Source organism: Colias philodice, chromosome 32, assembly GCF_061535455.1.
Source record: "Colias philodice isolate Cphi_HAF_F1 chromosome 32, ilColPhil1 Martin Lab GWU primary, whole genome shotgun sequence".
NCBI classification, from domain to species: domain Eukaryota; kingdom Metazoa; phylum Arthropoda; class Insecta; order Lepidoptera; family Pieridae; genus Colias; species Colias philodice.
In genome coordinates, this window is record NC_143117.1 from 1,495,324 (window position 1) to 1,513,729 (window position 18,406).

Below are 18,406 nucleotides of genomic sequence, written 5' to 3' on the forward strand. Positions count from 1 at the left end.
ATTTATATTGACGTGGTGTAGTAGCGTTCCTAGCCTGAGCCTTGCACGGGTTTTTTAAAGTTATAAGTACATATTATTAATTTAAATTTATATTTTTATAATTTTTAAATTATACTTTTTTTTTTTTTTTTTTGTGGCAACACTATTTACCCCTACCATTTACCCCCATCATTTCTCAAACGGTTCGTTACGATGTGTACCTAAGTCATTTGTTGAGAGATATTTCACATTTTATATTTACATAGGGCAGGGAATATATTAAAATGTTATGCAATACGTTTGTTGTGGAATTAACCATAATCTTAGGGTGGGTATCTATAAATCGCTTCGAATGAAGCTGCTCACATAATTGTCATCGAACTTCACTTGGTAAGTTCGTTTGATTTTCAATTATGTTTCGCAGCTTCATTCTTTGCGATTTATATTGACGTGGTGTAGATGTTTAGAGTAAATAAAATGTGAAATGGTGATAAAAAATGAAAAACTTATGGTAAGTTTTATATTTTTATTTGCAATAATCAATAAATAAATTATTAATTACACTTAATTTTCATAATTTAACCATTAATTATTTCTTTTACAGGTTACAATCATTATTAGATAACAATGTTTTAGCAAAGCTGGTAGGATCAGTAATTACATGTCTATTGTAAAACTTAGCAAATACTGCAGAAGAATCGGACCATCCCGCAGTTTTGCGTATAACATCAATGTTGACCCCAAGTCTATTGGCAGTGGATGTGGACGCATGGCGAGTACTATGAGCACTAAATATAGAAGTATCTACTCCGCTGTTATGAAGCGTGTCCTTTATCCATTTACTGAGCGTCTGGGAGGTAACTTTTGAGTATGGTTTTTTAAAACTAATAAATAAATGATCATTATGTCGAAGTGTTGATGTTTTATTTACGTACGATTCTAGACATTTGGCTGGACAGATTTCCGAACGACTATTGAAGTAAGGAATTCTTAAAAGAGGCTGTAACGAGTACGGCTTAGAAGTTTTAATTAAATCTGAAATCATTATGATTATTTCACTGGTCCCTCTCATATCAAGGTCTTTTAATTTAATAAGAGCAAGTGTTTGTACTCGATGAGCTGTTACCAAAGCCAATAGAGTTGCAGTCTTTTTGGAAAGAGTTTCCAAACTGAGTTCATTATTTGGCCACTGTTGGGCTAAATATTCGAGAACTATGCTCGGATCCCAGGTTATAAGATATTTAGGATTTGTTGGCCTCGATTTGAAAACTCCTTTCATAAAGCGTTTTACCCTATCATCTTCTAAATTAGATAAAATTAATGATAAGGCAGACTTATACGAGTTAATGGTACCGTATTTAGCACCTTTATTAAATAAATCGGTAAGAAAATGTAAAACTACAGGGACAGATGCCGAGATGTAGCTATAGTTGTGGGTACTGCAGTAGTTTATCCATGTTTTTATGCAGCCATCGTATTGTTTATAAGTCGAATCAGATAAAGATGATAACATAATCTGTACTGTATTTGGTGACAAGCCTTTCCTTAGTAAAGCTTGCCTGAAAGCCTCGCGGCAACCAACTTCAGAGTTTTGTGTAGGTTGTGGTTGAACCTGAAGGGAGAAGTTAATAAATTAATATCAGGTGCAAAATATATGGGCTTGGTTGTCATTAATTTTTGAAAAATTGGGAACCAGGGTCGCGTAGGCCAATATGGTACCACAACTATACCCTCTGCCTTATCTTTTATAATTTTTTGCATTACCTTTGTAATTAAACAAAACGGGGGAAATGCGTAAAATAACTTATTTTTCCATGAAACCGTAAATGCATCTACCGCCCATGCATCAGGGTCGTTTTTCCAAGTTACATATGTGTGACACTTTGCATTACATCTACTTGCAAACAAATCTATTTCAGGAACACCAAAATTAATAGTTATCTCATCATATGCATTTTGGTTTAGTTCCCATTCTGTATCATGAAATTTCTTCCGCGATAATTGGTCTGCTTCACAATTATCCTTTGTATTTATATAGGATGCAAAAATAGTTATTTTACGCATTTCACACCACTGCCAGATTTCTCTGGAAACCACATTAAGGTGATCATATTGAATACTACCCATTCTATTTATACAAGAAATTGCGGTGACATTATCAATTCTTAACAAGATTCGCGATAAACATAAATTCTTCGCGAAGGATTTAAGGGCAAGAAAAGCTGCTTTTAATTCTAACTCATTAATATGCAATGTTTTTTCACATTCTTTCCAGTAGCCGAAACATTTATTGTTATTACAATAGGCGCCCCAACCGGTGTTGGATGCATCTGAATAAATCTCTAAATTAAAATCTTCAATCCCGAGAGGACAATTACCTATATCTATATTACGGATCCACCAAAACATATCCGATTTTAAATTATCCGGAATTTTAATTATCTGTTCGTAGCTAGAGTTTTTAAGCAAACACATGTATTTATACTTTTCGAAAAGCTTAGTATATAACCAAGCATATTGAATTGCGGGACAAGCTGAAATTAATAAACCGATAAATTGAGCAAATTCTCGTAATTTGCATTTTTTAGTATTTAAGACGGTAGAAACTTTTTCTTTAATTTTTAACTTCTTATCATCGGGTAGTTTTAATAACATATTTTTAGAGTCGAATACAAAACCCAAAAATTTGCATTGCATCTTTGGTACTAACGAACTTTTCTCTAAGTTAATCAAAAAACCTAGTCTTTCAAAAAGTGTTTTGGTCAAAGTTATGTTTTCTTGGCATTCTAATAGTGTTCTACCAATACAAAAGACATCATCAAGATAAACTACTGATATCATACGATGAGTTTTTCTTAAAAATTCAAATATAGGTTTTAGAAGTTTTGTAAACACGAATGGTGCGGTGCATAAACCAAATGGCAAGCAATTAAATTCGTAAAGGACTCCATCATACTCAAACCGTAAGTACTTTCTGTGCATTTTATTTACTGGCACTAAAAAATAAGCATCTTTTAAATCGATAGTTGCCATAAAACAGTTTGGAGTTATCAACTTTGACGCAGTACGATAATCCTCCATTTTAAAATGTTTAGTTTCAATGAACTTGTTAAGGCATTTTAAATTAAGAATAAATCTCTTGTCACCATTTGGTTTAGACACTAAGAAAATAGAGGATAAAAACTCGCCCGGTTCATGGTTACAATGCGATATCGCATTTATAGATAATAATTTCGACAAACACGTATCAAAATCTTGTCGTTCTTGTTCCGTTTTAGGACAAACACTAGGCTTATCGGTTCTAAATGGATTGGACTTAAAAGGTATAGAATAACCTTTAACCCACGATAAAATGATCTTATCACTAGTTATTTTACGCCAGTTATTAACATAATGCTGGAGTCTTCCAGCATATCGCACCTGGTCGATTATTGCCTCCGTTGCGGAGCTGGTGTCTTCGAAGGCGGGTACGTCCGGTCGGGGGGTCGTCGTGCACTGTTGCTTGGAGGTGGACGCGACGCCATGTTGGGCACACGAGCGAAACGATTGTCGTGGCGTTTGGTGTCCGCCTGGCGCTGCTGAGGAACATAGTTCAAACGGCCCTTATTAACTTGATTAGTCGCCACAGATACAGGTCTATTTTTAGGTTTTTGTATATTCTTTAAAGATTCACCTGACTGTTGGATAGACTTGGCAGCTTTAAGTTTTTCCGAGATATTCTCACCGAACAGTAACGCATCTCGTTTGGATTCTATTAGGGCGTCTTTTAATTTGGTGTTAATCGAGGATATTACGAATTTTCTTCGTGTCCTCGTTTCAGCATGATGGCTGTCACACAGTATACGGCACGCATCACTTAAAGGCTTTAAAATTTTTTGTTTTGATGTCTCATTCGCTATGACCATTTGGGTGACTGTTGCAAGAGCAGACAGTGCAACCCCAAGTTGTTTTTGCCTGTAGCTGAGCGACGTGTCTCTTTTAATTAAAGCTTCAGGCAATGCAGCCTTTACCTCCGGGTTGAGAGCAGGGGCCAGCAACAAATCGCAATTATTGGGAACTAGATATTCTTTGTAAAGGATATCTTTTATTTCCTTAGGAAGTCCTTTGGAAAGGATGTCCTGCCACCTGCTGGCGACATCCTTATGGATCGCAGGGCCGAGCGAAGTGTCGGTTTTTGGAGCGTCTCCTAACAATTGGAGGACGTCTTCACCCAGCTCCAGCTCTTCATTTTGTTTATCACTGTCCGCCGATGTTCCCGGTTGCGGTTCAACAACCTCATCAGGTCGTGGCGAGTCAGGACGTGGCGCGATTTCTTGTGGTGACAAAGGCGGACATGGCGATAGGGGCCGAGGTGCCTCATAAGTTTGGTGGTCTCTCAGTGGCGACTGGCAGTATAAGGACCCAGGAGATGGCACATCCAACGGCTCACCTGCAAAAACATTTCTATTTAGCAAATGTTTTTTAAAAACAGTGACGGTATCAGCCCAAGTATAGCAGTACGCGTCTCTTTATTTGTGATAGAAGAAACCCAGTTACGGTATCCTCGGATCACTAAGCATTGATTGATGTTGGTGATAGTAACAGCCCAATTTTAGCAGTACGCATCACTAATCAATCAATATAAAAAACCGTTGAATTTTTAAAAATTACCAACTTACATAACATATTTTCTTCCGATGCATCGCTTGTAGATTGATTTGCTCTTTTGGCAAGCCGATTTTCTAGTTTCTTAATCTTTCGTCTAATTTCTTCGTCCGTTTTTTCATGTTTCCTTTTCTTCCCCATATTGAGCACTAATTATTTTAATTTTTTAATTTTAAAATTCAAAAATTATTTTATCGGAGACGTGCGAAGGCTTGAGCACGGAAACGCAGAAATGACTTAGGTACACATCGTAACGAACCGTTTGAGAAATGATGGGGGTAAATGGTAGGGGTAAATAGTGTTGCCACAAAAAAAAAAAAAAAAAAGTATAATTTAAAAATTATAAAAATATAAATTTAAATTAATAATATGTACTTATAACTTTAAAAAACCCGTGCAAGGCTCAGGCTAGGAACGCTACTACACCACGTCAATATAAATCGCAAAGAATGAAGCTGCGAAACATAATTATATATTATTTTTAATGTATGAGCAATTTTTTTATTACAATATTTTTCTTTTATTTTACGTGTTTTGAATAAAGAATGCAATCGAAGTAATCTGCCCTAGCGATACTAGCGCGAGTGAGTGTAATGTCAGAGGCGCATCGAATCCAGATGTTTCGTGCTAAAATAATAAATGTAAACTTCAATAATCTATATCTCAGTCATTTATTGATGGATTTCAAAATTTTTTTCGGCCACTGATTAGTTTTGATCTATATTTTAACACTATTATGGTGATTATAATATTTTCTATTTTTATAAACTTTTCCATTTTTCCATACAAACAAAATTAATGTCATTGAAAAAAAAATTAAATACAGATAAATTCAGTATTTTCTGATTTTTTCCTTTGTACATACACTATTACCTAGTTGATTACAAAATTGAAACTTTCTAGGTCATCTGGAAGTGGGTTAGGTTTTGTTTATATCTATGAGTCAGTCAGTCTTAAAAATTGCGATTTTTGGATATTCATATCTACGCAACTGTTTTATCTGTATTTATGAAATTTAAGGTTCTTGTTTATGTTGGGGTCCTCATTATATGTACCAATTTTTGGTTTGTTTAAGTTAAATAGTTTTCGAGTTATAAGGGGGTGAAAAGTGGCTCCAAATGGTTCGTGTAAATATACACACGGCTGCTGCTCGCCAGTTCTCTTCGCTTGAACTCGGCTTGACACGCTGCCGCGTGTCTAGATCATAAAAGAACTACTAATAGTCAACCGTGAAAAACAATTGCCAACCATGTAACTTGACGATATATCAATTTTGGGTCTTCAATCGAATAAACATCAAAATGCATTGTTTTTATGCATTGCATTAGAGTAGTATGGATTCTGTCAAAACATCGAAACAGCTGAACAAATAGTAATTTAGTAACATGTGCTCAGACGGTGAGGGCAAACGAACCCGACCTATTGTATTTACCTGTACAATATATAAGAATAGTATAAAAAAATCCTATAGTGGCATTTAAACTTTTTGTTATGAAAGTGGCGCCATCTTGTTTGCGTTAAGTGACACGTTTGGCACACGACAGGCCGTTTTGTCGCTTAGCCCTTTACAACTGAGGGAAAAAATGTACTCAGACCTTTTTGACCGAGTACACAGGACTTATTTATGTGTACTTACCTAAGTATGACGTTAAAAAAATTAAAAAAATCCTGAAGTTCATAGTTTCCTGAAAACGTACCCTCACGAAGTGGTGGCGGATTGCAAATAAAAGCGCTGGCGCGCTCATTCGCGGCGCGCGGCATTCGCCGCGAGTCAATTGACACACTACAACTCTGCCCGTTTGTGGAGTCAACTGCCTTATTATTTTCCTTTGCATTATATAAGTTTTTTTTAATTACAATTAAGTTAGTTAAAGTGAGTTTAAAAATATAGTGTGAAATTATTTCATTATTTTGTAAATGATATTACTTAATGTTAAATTAAATTAACGAGTTTTGATTATATTTGTTCCTAAATTCAGAAGTGGGATAGTGATTCTCACGCGTCCTTAACCGTTTGCTTTCTGAAAATGGCAGTTTGACTCTTCAAACGAATTAGTTCATAACACTTTTAAATTACCCTCAATAATACTTTATAAACTTTTCATTGTGTTTCGTTTAAGTGAAATTAAAATAGTAGTTGTGTGGCTAAGTATATAACGCAAAATTTTGGTGAGTATATTCCAATCATTTGCTATCTAAGGAGAAGCGAGCTTCTTATCAATTTATAGCTTAAGGGTCAACTCACACCGAAAGAGCGGCGAAGGGCAGCGAAGCGCGGAGTCACGGAGACCCACGACTTCTCGAGCATTCCAGCGACTTCTCGAGCAGTCGCGGGAATCCGCACGCCTTCTCGAGCCCACTCGAGGGAAAGATTAAATTCATTATGACCAGAGGCGGCTCGTGACAAAATTGTATGGGTGTTCACTTGAAATAAAACAACGAAAATACAATAGCGTAAGCGGGATAATTTATTACAAAAAAATAATGAGCACCACATTATAAAATATTTAAACACTAAAAATTATAAAGTACAGGCTATTTCAAAACAAATTCAATGATTATCGAGCGTACTCATAGTGTTTGTTTCTAATATAGGAGTGCAACGTCGCGCGCAATTACTGCTGTCATGCGATGCGGACGCGTCGCGTCGGCAACGTCGCGTGTGAGCGGCGCTCCAAAAATTGCTATTTTTCCATAGTAAATCTTTTGTTTCACGTGCAGGACTGTTGCGAAATTTCTCTTTCACTCTTATTGGATTTCGTATTTGGGCAATGTATTGAATCTTGTTTCATAGGAGCGCAATCGAGAGCGCTCCGTAAGCTCCGTTTCGCGCGTTACATAAGAAATGAACAAGAGTGTACTGTGTATGTACTTAATGATGTATTGCACGCCTCATAAGCGAAGCGTTGAGGTGGGTACTACTGTCACTTCGCGCAAAACATCTGATTTTTCACACTTAAAATGTCTTTATGTATCATACATTGCACTTGTAAGATAATACATACACACACATATTAAGAAAAAACACTATTTTTAACGTTCATGATATTTTTGATGTCATTTTTGTTATTTAAACTAGTTAAAAAACAGTTTAAAAAAGTTCTGTCTTGGACGTCCGTGTGTCTGTATGTGCGGATCCTTTTTCTTGTTAACACGATAGCGACCGAAATACTTTACTAATCGAGTCTTTTTTTTTCTCTTACGCTTGAGTATGCTCAGGAATAGAACCCTTTCATTTTTCAGGGTCTGATTCGATGTGGTTTAATTGTTATTAAATAAACAAAAAAAAAAAACTCGCGTCAGGACACGTGGCTGATCGAAAAAGCGTAAGACGGATGTTTTTTTTTTTGCACGCCTCATAAGCGAAGCGTTGAGGTGGGTACTACTGTCACTTCGCGCAAAACATCTGATTTTTCAAACTTAAAATGTCTTTATGTATCATACATTGCACTTGTAAGATAATACATACACACACATATTAAGAAAAAACACTATTTTTAACGTTCATGATATTTTTGATGTCATTTTTGTTATTTAAACTAGTTAAAAAACAGTTTAAAAAAGTTCTGTCTTGGACGTCCGTGTGTCTGTATGTGCGGATCCTTTTTAGGGTTCCGTAGCCAAAATGGCAAAAACGGAACCCTTATAGTTTCGTCATGTCCGTCTGTCCGTCTGTCCGTCTGTCCGTCTGTCACAGCCGATTTACTCGGAAACTATAAGTACTACAGTGATGAAATTTGATGGGAATATGTGTTGTATGAACCGCTACAAAAATATGACACTAAATAGTAAAAAAAAGAATTGGGGGTGGGGCCCCCCATACATGTAACTGAGGGATGAAATTTTTTTTTTCGATGTACATACCCGTGTGGGGTATCAATGGAAAGGTCTTTTAAAATGATATAAAGTTTTCTAAAAAACATTTTTCTTAAAGTGAACGGTTTTTGAGATATCAGCTCTCAAAGTCGTAAAAAGTATGTCCCCCCCCCTCTATTTTTATAACTACGGGGTATAAAATTCTAAAAAAAATAGAGGTGATGCATGCTAATTAACTCTTTCAACGATTTTTGGTTTGATCAAAGTATCTCTTATAGTTTTTGAGATAGGTTGATTTAACTGTAATTTATTATATTTGCTGCTACGGAACCCTTTGTGCGCGAGCCCGACTCGCACTTGGCCGGTTTTATTCTTGTTAACACGATAGCGACCGAAATACTTTACTAATCGAGTCTTTTTTTTTCTCTTACGCTTGAGTATGCTCAGGAATAGAACCCTTTCATTTTTCAGGGTCTGATTCGATGTGGTTTAATTGTTATTAAATAAACAAAAAAAAAACTCGCGTCAGGACACGTGGCTGCAGTGCCGTCTTTAGGATCAACGAGGCTATGGGCCAAGGTACTGGCTGGGGCCTATGTAAGGGATGGAAAATCCTTAAATTTTAACTTTATCATTTTTCAGTTTACAATAACGCAATAGGCTAAATCGTAACCCCGTCTCTTAACACCCCACATATGAGAGTTCAATAAATAAATTTTTTGAATCTAAAAAACTAATACCCCACCAATTCTAATTTAAATAAAATTGAATGAAAACCATATATTATAATCTATACAAAGAACAATACTTATATTTATTCATATACAAATATATGAAAGTGACGTCATCCGTGACATCATAGCCTATAACAGCATTGGTTAGCGAGCCACTGCATACCAAGTCTATAACTACAGCGCGATGCTGCGCCGAATCTTGTTTAATAAACAAGGGCTATCGGTTTTTCTTCGAGGAAGTGCCGTAAACTGTCCCCGCTGTATTAGATCGGACTACAATATTTCGTCGTTCCGGATCGACCTCAGTTCTCAATGGCTTCTCAAACGAACACTTGGCATTTCAACTTATTTCTTAATTCATTTTTACTTTACAATTAACTTATTTGCTTTGTTTTAAATACCCGTAATTTTAGCCATGCATACATTTAATTTCTTACAATTTACAATTTTCGTATATTTTAATTTCTTTAAACAAACGATTAAATGTAATGTTTATAATGCCATGTAAACGTTTTCTCAATTACAATATTCAAACTAACGCGCCAAAATCTTCATTCAGATTCTTACGCATGCGCGCTCTTGCGCGCAAGCAGAAGCGCGATTGTTTTGAAAGAAACTTGTTTAAGCTTGCTTTTGTTTTTGGTGAGAAAATGAATAGTCAACGTCCGTGTTTCGACACGTGAAACAGCCAGCAGGTTCATTACCAGATTTTCACGCGATGTAGCAACAGTTAATTTAGTATTGTTTATCGAATCATTTGAAGTACATCAAAATCATGAATCGTGTTTATGAAAGTGGTGCTGAAAAAAAAACGAAAAGCGAAAGAAGAACAAAAGAAAATAGACAAGTTACCAAAAATTACTGGATTTTTAAAATAATATGACATTACTAGTAAGTAATACTATATATTATTTGAATTAAGAGTGATTAGTTCATTAATTGAGTCCTATAACCTCATTGTTGTTCGCATGTAGCAAAAGTTTTTTTTATGAAAAGTCGATTTAATATCATTTTTATGAAATTAATTTATGAAACAAACCGTGCTAACAGTATGATAATAAGATCATTGCATTTTATTTATTAGGCAAAAATGATGAAACGCCAAAAGGTACCGCTGATTTACAGGAAAATGTTATTCAAAACGAATCAGTCGATTTGAATCCTTCAGAACAGTCGGAATTATCAGTAGCTACACAAGTTCTTATAAATCATAGAACAGAAGGTAAATAAAGAGTTTCAAATTGTAAATATTTAGATTCTAAAAAAGCTGAATAATTTTAAATATTTTTTTCAATTAAAAGCGATTTACAAAAATATATTTTATTTTAATAGAGGAGGCAGCATTGAGAAGCACGTCAGAAAAAATTGAAAGTTATTCGACTGATATTGCGTTATGGGGCGAAATCAACGAGAAGTTACGATTATACTGGTTGCAAAAAAATCCAGGTTTATGCAGCAATAAGGATAAAGATTTCTCAAAATCTGCACGGATTTACCAAGAAGGAGATAAACAAAAAGTGAGAACTCTAAACAAATCATTATTTCAATTGAAACTACAAAATAATGAAATAGTAGAGCGTGAGTGGTTATCGTATTCGCCATCAACTGGACGTATATATTGCTTTGTATGTCGACTTTTTTCATCTGAAAAAGATCAATTTACATTTTACGGATTTAATGATTGGAAACACCCAGAGCGAATTACGGAGCATGAGCAAAGCAAAGCTCATAAACAAACTTTAACTATTTATTCTAAACGGAGAAGAGAAACTGGTAGTTTAGAAAATGCATTAACGATTCAACAAAAAAATGAGAAAAATTATTGGATTCAAGTATTACGTCGAATAACTGACACTATAAAGTTTCTTGCTTCACGAGGTCTCGCTTTTCGAGGGGAGAACGAACGATTCGGATCTAGTCAAAATGGCAATTACTTAGGTATTTTAGAATTACTGAGCGAATATGACCCTTTCCTTAAAGAGCACATTAATACCTACGGAAATAAAGGACATGGAGTAACATCATACTTATCAGCTAATATTTGTGAGGAATTTATAGGCCTTATGGGGGAAAAAGTTCTTGCTTGCATTATAAGTGAGTTGAAGAAGGCAAAATATTATTCTTTTTCTGTGGATTCTACGCCGGACATCACTCATCTAGATCAATTAACGTTCACCGTGCGCTACGTTACCGATCAGGGGCCTATCGAACGTTTTTTAATGTTCGTTCCTATAGAAGGTCATAATGCCGAATATTTAACAGAGGTTGTAGTCAAATTTTTTAAAGATAATGATATTGATATAAATGACTGTAGAGGTCAATCTTATGACAACGCATCGAATATGTCTGGACGCTATTCAGGACTGCAAACCAGGATAAGGGAAATCAATAAGTATGCTGATTATATTCCTTGTGCCGGGCACTCGTTAAATTTAGTCGGCGTTAAGGCAGCTGAATGTGTTAATGCAGTCGTTAAGTATTTCTATATCGTACAAAATTTGTACACATTTTTATCAGGATCGACTTATAGATGGCAAAAACTATTGTCATATTTAGGAACGAAAAAAAAAGTCGTTAAATCTTTATCCGCTACTCGATGGTCAGCCCGAGCTGATGCAATCATCGCTCTTTTCACAGATCATACAGATATTACGAAAGCTCTAGATGATTTATCAAAGGATGATACGCAGTCTAACGAGACTAGACTTGAAGCTAAGACCATTTTAAAGCAAATTACAAAATTTGAAAATGTCTTTATAACTGTGGTATGGCACGAAATCTTGACACGTATTAATGATACATCTAAAAATTTACAAAAAGAAAATATGGATTTGTATATAGCATGCAGTCTTTTAAATTCCTTAGAATTGTATTTATTGGATATCAGGGATAAATTCGATGAGTTTTTAGAAAAAGCAAAAAGCTTTACTGATATCTGCGAAAGTGAATCTACATCTGAGCCAAGAAATCGAAGAAGAAGCGTAAAACTTACTCGCTTTGAAGGAGAGAGTGAACATACACAATTTACTGGAGATGAAAAGCTCAAAATAGAGATTTTTTATCCGATAATCGATTCACTTTGTTCCAATTTGAAAACCAGAAAAACTGCTTACGAAACGGTGAATGATAACTTCAAGTTTTTTACTGCTCTACCAAACATGACATACGAAGGAATAAAAGAATGCTGCGAAAAGCTTGCCAGAAAATATGATCAAGACATTTCTGCAGAAAATTTAATATCAGAATGTTTACATTATAAACATTATCTTCGTGATACACGAAAGAACGAAGAATTATTTATTCCTGATCTATACTTGCAACTGAAGAAAGAATTTCTGACGTCTACATTCCCAAATATTGAAATAAGTCTCCGAATATTCCTTACCCTAATGATCACCAATTGTGCTGGTGAACGATCATTTTCTAGATTAAAGTTGATAAAATCCGATCATCGAAGCACAATGTCACAGTCACGATTGAATCATCTAAGTTTAATGAGTATAGAATCGGACTTATTAAAATCGATTGATTTTGATGAACTCATATCTAATTTTGCTGCGAAGAAATCGAGAAAAAAAGTTTTTTAAGCTGTATATAATAACTGTTATTTGAGTGCAAAAATAAATTTTTAAACAAATTTTCTAAATCTTGTTTCTATTTTACCAAGTGTGTGATTTGATATTTTTCTTATTATGTTATAAAATTTGTTGTTGTATATCGAAAATTTTCAGAATTGTGGGGCCCCTGCCTACCTCGGGGCCTCGGGCCAGGGCCCTGCGGGCCCTGCCTTAAAGACGGCACTGCGTGGCTGATCGAAAAAGCGTAAGACGGATGTTTTTTTTTTTTTTTTGAAGTGAATTTTTATATTTTTATTGAAATTGATTCCAGAAGATTACTGGGAACTTTAAAAATTCATTTAGTTACTTTTATTAGTAGGTACGATCCTTATAAGTATTTTAGTGTATTCAACCAACTTAAAAAAGTGTGACTATTTTACAACAATTTGAATATGAATTGTATTATTGTATACAATATCGAAGCTTTTTAAGAAATGTATAAAATACTTTTTTAAGAATTATTATCATACATAATATTATGTTACCGGCAATATATTAAAACCGGCATTGTATGCAATTCTTAGTAAATGTATGTTATTCCGAGAAACAGTCGGAATGAAATAAATTAAATTCGTCACATCGCTCATTTGCTTCTATAACGTGACAAAGTCAAAATCTCAATTGTTGGGAAAACGCATTTGAAAGTTTAAAATTCCTGTAACTTTTTAATTATTATGCTTAGACTATTCAGCTCAATACAACATATTAAAACGTTCTCGTTTTTTTGAATCAAATTGTATTCCGAACAATAAGTCGGTTATTAAATTTATTATGATTATTTATTTCAGAAAGGGCCCTTCTTGTTGCGTTTTTCTTGTAAAAAGTGTGCAGTATTGCGTTACAAACGAAACAGTATTGCGTTCTTTCAAGAAAAATGATAAAGATATGTATCATTTTTCTTGAAAGAAAAATTGAATAAAAATCTAAAACTTTACAAGTTATGTCGTATTGTTACGTTTTATTGATAATCAGTAATCTAAATGTATTGGAAATTTTAATTAAAACGTGTTACCGTAGTAGAAATCTTTTTATTTTTGTACTTTGTTTTACAAAATGAAAGATATTTTTGCGAAATTATTGTGTAACTTTCTCTGAAATACAAGTAATATACACATTTAAAAAAAAATTACAATTATAACCAGACATTAATATTTTTTGTTTTACTTTTACTCACAAACGTTGGCAATTATAATATTACGACCCGCCCCGAATTCACACGGGTGCAATCCTGATACCATCGATTTTTCTGAAGACTTTTTCATGTGTTAAATACTTAGTAGGTAAATTATTTTGATAAATCTCGTAGGGTTCAGAATGCGTTTGCAATGCAGGCGGAAAATAATGTAATTATTTACAACATCACATTAGAAACGTCAAAAATAACAGTTCATTCACCTATTTATGGATGCTATTATACAATATACATATAAACCTTCCTCTTCAATCACTTTATCTGTTAACAAAAACTGCATCAAAATTGCAAAACGGCAAGCATTCGGCCGGGAAAAACGACTTTGTTTTATATTTTGCTTATCTCAGTAATATTAGGAAACTAATCTTTATTGCGGGTCCCGGTCATACATAAATCAAATAAACATATTAGCAAAACAAATCACAGGTTCTTGTCTCGAGACAGCTTCTTGATCTCTCCTAAATTCCAGTAATCTTTCAGTATTTCACGGTGTTGTTCTTCGGAAAAAAAAATTTACACTTGAAAATGCAGGTTTCCTTGCAGGATTCTCTTTTAGTTGACGGGGAGGCACAGTTTTTTTTGTGATGCTTTCGATTCGTAGGACTGTCTTGCATTTTTTAACTGATTTGTAATATTTTTTTTTTCATTTTTCTTTATTCAGTGGTATTTTTTACTCGTTTATGCTATAAAATAAATTGATTGTTTAATTCATTTGTATTTCGAGAATCGGTATGATCTTTTCGTTTTTCTAACTTAAGTGAATGTAAAATAAAATAATGAATATTTTCTCGTACAAGATTTACAAGCTTCCTAGACCATGATTCCATCTGAAAAATAAATTAAGTAATCAGACAACATTTTTATCATTTATAATGCAACATTGTAGCGTATTCGTTGTAAAAATGTATTATTTTTTATCAAGAATGTGTTAACTTGAGATAACCAACATAAATACCAAACATTTTGTACTTTTATTATCAACTGTAACGGAACATCTTAAATTAACCAACAAAAAACATTGTTTATTTCAGCAACAACGGGACAATCCTATGTAAACCGTAGCATGCGAATACTATTTTTACTACAATAATGACCCACATACAAATGTCCCGTTATAGCTGCAAATATAAATCAGTAAAAAAACAAAAAGCTGTACTTACCTTTCAGCAAAACCGTGATACAATAAGCTGTTACGTTTTTACCGCAATCGGGCAGCAGTTTCCTTCTCAAGGGAGCAGCGACAACTGACTTAAACCGTTCTTGCATTAAATTCAAGAGCAAAAAGAGATTTCGCTAAACCGATAGTCGCCGACCTTTTCCCTCATAGCTCGGTCATTTTTGGAGCTAGAAATATCGCGTTTTAGCAGCAAGTAGAGCGCGATGCGACGGATTCTACTGTATCATTATTCCATAACGATACATATGCTCGTTAACACGTTCTTGTCGCAAATGAGCGACATTACCTACTTATATCTTTAAATCTGAACTTTTCCTAAGTAGCAAACACATTTGCAAATGTGGGTGGTTTTTGGGGTAGCTATTAACCAATATGAGGTCAAAACTAAAATCCAAGATGGCGCCGACGAAAATTTGAAATCTTTTCGTCATGGGTGTCATTTTCATGGTTTTTGGGGTAGCTATTAACGAATATGAGGTCAAAACTATAATCCAAGATGGCGCTGATGAAAATTTGACTTTTTTTCGTGATGGGTGTCATTTTCATGGTTTTTGGGGTAGCTATTAACGAATATGAGGTCAAAATTAAAATTCAAGATGGCGCCGACGAAAATTTTACACATTTTCGTCATGGGTGTCATTTTCATGGTTATTGGGGTAGCTATTAACCAATATGAGGTCAAAACTAAAATCCAAGATGGCGCCGACGAAAATTTTACATATTTTCGTCATGGGTGTCATTTTCATGGTTATTGGGGTATCTATTAACCAATATGAGGTCAAAACTAAAATTCAATATGGCGCCGACGAAAATTTTACATCTTTTCGACACGGGTGTCATTTTCATGGTTTTTGGGGTAGCTATTAACCAATATGAGGTCAAAACTAAAATCGAAGATGGCGCCGACGAAAATTTTACATCTTTTCATCATGGGTGTCATTTTCAAGGTTTTTGAGACAGCTATTACCAAATCCCCAATGTAACCGTCGATAATTAGGTATATTTTTCTTACTCCTTTAAAGTAAACTTAAATAAAATAACAAAAACGTTAACAACTACAGTTTTGTAGAAAGTCTTAAAAAAACAATTTTAAAGAACACTATTTTAAAGAACATTGAAATACATAATTATTTAGAAATGTAATATAAAACGCAACTCTGTGGCAATCATGTTAATATTCTGACAGATATTATTAACTTTGAATATATTCGCTAAACTTTATTTAAAATAAAGTTTATCTAAAACATTTAAACGAAGAGAATAAAATAAAAAAGAACGTGTGTGCCGAGAAAACGTGTCAGGAGTGAAACTTCTTTGGCGAGATTCATAGATACCAAAATCGCCGCCTTGCTCCATAACGCGACAGTATTACCATGACGCGATCTTGAAATTCGACGACAATCTTGGATTTTAGTTTTGACCTCATATTCGTTAATAGCTACCTCAAAAACCATGAAAATGACACCCATCACGAAAAAAGTCAAATTTTCGTCAGCGCCATCTTGGATTATAGTTTTGGCCTCATATTCGTTAATAGCTACCCCAAAAACCATGAAAATAACACCCATGACGAAAAGATGTAAAATTTTCGTCGGCGCCATCTTGGATTATAATTTTGACCTCATATTCGTTAATAGCTACCCCAAAAACCATGAAAATGACACCCATCACGAAAAAAAGTCAAATTTTCGTCAGCGCCATCTTGGATTATAGTTTTGACCTCATATTCGTTAATAGCTACCCCAAAACCATGAAAATGTCACCCATGACGAAAAGATGTCAAATTTTTCGTCGGCGCCATCTTGGATTTTAGTTTTGACCTCATATTGGTTAATAGCTACCCCAAAAACCATGAAAATGACACCCATGACGAAAAGATGTACAATTTTCGTCGGCGCCATCTTGGATTTCAGTTTTGACCTCATATTCGTTAATAGCTACCCCAAAAACTATGAAAATGACACCCATCACGAAAAAAAGTCAAATTTTCGTCGACGCCATCTTGAATTGTTTTACCCCACCAATCTATTCAACAACCCATAAAAAAGAGGATCTCAGGCAAGGTAATTTTTAAAACATAATTTTAAATTACAAATAATTGGAATATGAAACTTATACAGTTTACTCTTTTATAGTATCAAATATTTCAAATCACGAAAAAGACAGTGCACGCACAATAATCTTTTTTATTTCGTTTTTATTTTTGGCACGAGGAGCGCCGAGCGATACACCCGTCCTTCCAAGAGCGCTTCTGAGCGTGGTCTGACGAACCGCGAGAACAAAATGTATGAAGAAATCGACAAGTATTTTTAATTTAGCTCATAATTGAAATAAAATTTTGATTTAGATTCATAAAAATTACACCATTTATAAAGGACTATAATATTATATCCCTCAATAGTTAAGAAAATAGACTAGGCTCTTAATTTTCCTAAAATTGTACCGTTTTAGACCCCATTTTTTTTCATTTTATGCGTTTATTGTGATGGGAAAAACTTATTTCAGCGACAATTTTGTATGACGTCGTACAATTTTTATAAGATGAACGTAGAGCTGAATATATTATCTTTAAATTAAGATATTATTACTATGTTCTCACGTGTAATTGCTTTAAGTTAAAATGGTACCGTAAAGGTAGCATTCGGATCTGGGCTGTCGCGACCTGGCAGCCGCGGCCCTGCAGCCGGGAAAATTGTCACTGCTGTGCGGCGCTGCCAGAAGCTTACGGATAACAGCGTCCGCGACCCGGGCAGCGACTGCCACGCGCAGTAGTCAAACAGCACTCAGTCAAAATAATAGTCAAATATACGAAAGCGAGAACTCGTGAAGAGACTGATAGAGGACGAAGAAGAGGACGATCAAATAATGTTGGTCTTACTATCATCAAAGAGGAATAAAATCGATTTATTTTATCATTATATTATCCTTATAGGTTTTGAGTCGAGGATCGTAAAGTGGTGGATTTTTAGCAATTAATTCAACTAAAAACTTGTCGTTTTCATCGGTAAACGTCGCCAGCAGCGCGACCGTACTGCTCCCGGAGCGGCCTGGCGGCGCTGCCAAAGTCGCGAGCAGGCCACGCCCCTCGGCCGCGCGGCTCGGTCGCTTGCGTCGGTAACTATCACATACAATTCCCTACGAAGCGGTACGGCGCGACCACGGTCGCGGCTGCGGGGCAGCGGCTGCCGGGTCGCGACCGCCCAGATCCGAATGCTACCTTAAAACAGCGTGTTTTTGTAAAAATACG

General features: G+C 34.9%; 1 protein-coding gene across 1 annotated transcript; it reads right to left on the reverse strand.

Annotated features, from left to right (window-relative positions):
• Positions 1-3,128: 3,128 nt before the first annotated feature.
• On the reverse strand, positions 3,129-4,764 carry LOC149474928 (uncharacterized). The gene is made up of 2 exons (XM_089714030.1): positions 4,638-4,764; positions 3,129-4,408 (listed from the first exon to the last, which is right to left on the reverse strand). The coding sequence occupies exons 1-2, from the start codon at positions 4,762-4,764 to the stop codon at positions 3,408-3,410; spliced, it is 1,128 nt and encodes a 375-aa protein (XP_089570156.1). The 3' UTR covers positions 3,129-3,407.
• Positions 4,765-18,406: the final 13,642 nt, after the last annotated feature.

Coding starts and splice junctions, on each gene's coding strand:
- LOC149474928 (XM_089714030.1), bottom strand. CDS start 4,764: ATGGGGAAGAAAAGGAAACATGAAAAAACGGACGAAGAAATTAGACGA. Junction 4,409..4,637: donor ATCGGAAGAAAATATGTTAT/GTAAGTTGGTAA, acceptor ATGTTTTTGCAG/GTGAGCCGTTGGATGTGCCA.